The sequence below is a fragment of the Triticum urartu genome, chromosome 5A, assembly GCF_056163025.1.
Source record: "Triticum urartu cultivar PI428250 chromosome 5A, HENAU_Tu73, whole genome shotgun sequence".
Classification (NCBI taxonomy): domain Eukaryota; kingdom Viridiplantae; phylum Streptophyta; class Magnoliopsida; order Poales; family Poaceae; genus Triticum; species Triticum urartu.
The window spans coordinates 495802109-495804184 of NC_141877.1; the positions used below are offsets into that span (position 1 = coordinate 495802109).

A 2076-nucleotide genomic window follows, 5' to 3' on the forward strand; every position below is an offset into this window, starting at 1 on the left:
TGCCTGACCAAACCATTGTTCCCCACTCAGAAATACGATTTCCTAAAGTTCCAGAAAAAACAATATCCTAACACTCCCATGCATCCATAAGTGGTAGAAAATGCTTTGCTATAGATCCGAAAAAGAGCTGACCGACCAGCTCATTGGTCGCTAATCTTGAAAATAATTTGCTAAAGATTCGAAAAACAATTACGCAACACTGCCAGCCATAAGTGGTAGAAAACGATTCGCTAAAGATCCGGAACAAAAAGGAGCTGCCTAACCCGACCCTTGTTCCTCAATCTAGAAAACTATTTGATTTAGAAAAAAATTGACCAACCCGACCCTTTCTCACCCAATCCAGATGACCTGCAGTTATAAAGAAAATCCGGACGGCCTAGCCTTCCTGGGCGCTGCCGACGTCTCCTACCCCACAAACCTCCCCGCGGCTGCTGCCTCTAGCGCCTGAGAACCCATTGCCACCGCTTCCTACTAGGCCATTCACCGGTGTCAAGGTTTCCCGTCGTTATCGGCTCACACGTGCCCATCCACCATACCAAGGGCCTCCTGCGCCGCGCTTCCGTAGACTCTGAGCGCTGCTGCCTCCAGCCACCTGCGAGCCTCCACCAGACCACCCCGTCGCCGCTGATCCATTGTGCCTCTACTGGAATAGCTACATATATCAGAGCTGCTGGAGGCCTCAGCCCAGACCACCTAAATAAACACAAATGACAAACACCAAAGTCCTAATTATTGAAAAATTTACATCACAAACTGCAGCCAGATCCCAGGCGGATCCAAGGTCGGAGCAAATATGAGTGGGGGGAGGGGGGTTGAGATATTACAGGCTGGGCCAACTCAATCAGGATGAAGGCGCCCTTGATCTTGGACCCGCGGAGCGCCTCGAGGGCGGTCCGACACTCGGCGATGGAGCAGAAAATGATGAAGGCGTAGCTGCGGTATCCGACGTGCATGATGACACAGTCGAGTGCCTTGTGTGGGGAGAAGGGCACCACGACTGTGTCCTCGCCCGCGTGCGCACGCAGGTTGCCGACCCACAATGCGTTCTTCTCATGGGCGCTAACTTGCGTGGCGGCGACGACGGCTGCACCCCTAACACCGACAGGCTCCGATTCCTTCGATGGTGAGGCCGATGGCGTGGTGGCCTCCACGGCTACAGAGGGCACCGCAGATGGTGGATCCGATGACATCCCTGGCAGAGAAGATCAGGGTAGGGAGAGATCAGCGGGAGCTAGGATTAGTATGTGGGGATTTAGGATGTCTGTCACGGAGAATGGAACAGAGTGAGGAAACTATCCCATGCACTGGACTGTATATACTGCGGGCCGGGCTACGCTGAGTCTGTGTACGACACCTTTTCTATCCCCACTTCAACATCATCTAGACACCTATTCCCATCACCAGAACACTAAAAACACAATCCCATCACCAAGAATTGTTAAGTGTGACCTTCTCAGAACAAGCATGTTTACCCATCACATAGATCAAACTTTTCATTACGCCTTGATAACCAAGGGCAAATATCTCATTCATAATCCAAGATTGCACAACCTCAATCTATCTAGCAAAATAAACACAAACAAATAGAAACATACGTAGTTAGTCGTTCTCTTATTTCTCGGGAGACATGACTTTGGGGCCCGCCCACCGCAACCGCTCGCAACCATATCCTCACCCCGTGACATATTCTTGTCCATATGTTCCCTATGGGGCCGCACTCGTATGTATTACCGACAGGGGTGGGGTGGGGGCAGAGGGACGACCGTAGTCGGCTCGAACCCGATTATCCTGCGCTTGGGAAAAATAGTCTCAACAACATGAACTTCATAGACACCTTTTAATTTATTTCATGGAGTTAGTTAGTTATTACTTTCCGACTTAAATACATCTCAAAAAGAAGGAATGCATACAATATCTCATTGGCATAATATACTTGATTACCAAACATAGAATAAAGTAAATGACCCAAATGAAAGAGTCTATAGAGAAAGACAAATAATCATAAGTTTATGTAAGTGTGGTTATAACATTTCGATACATCATACAAGAAGGCACATTGTTGTTTATGTTAATGTT

The 2076-nt window shown here is 48.6% G+C and overlaps 1 protein-coding gene across 1 annotated transcript; it reads right to left on the reverse strand.

The window, feature by feature from the left end:
- Positions 1–513: 513 nt before the first annotated feature.
- LOC147972237 (uncharacterized) lies at positions 514–1190 on the reverse strand. Its single transcript, XM_087522998.1, has 2 exons — positions 825–1190; positions 514–693 (listed from the first exon to the last, which is right to left on the reverse strand). The coding sequence occupies exons 1-2, from the start codon at positions 1188–1190 to the stop codon at positions 514–516; spliced, it is 546 nt and encodes a 181-aa protein (XP_087379124.1).
- Between the last annotated feature and the right edge of the window lie 886 nt (positions 1191–2076).

Coding starts and splice junctions, on each gene's coding strand:
- LOC147972237 (XM_087522998.1), bottom strand. CDS start 1,190: ATGTCATCGGATCCACCATCTGCGGTGCCCTCTGTAGCCGTGGAGGCC. Junction 694..824: donor TGATTGAGTTGGCCCAGCCT/GTAATATCTCAA, acceptor GTGTTTATTTAG/GTGGTCTGGGCTGAGGCCTC.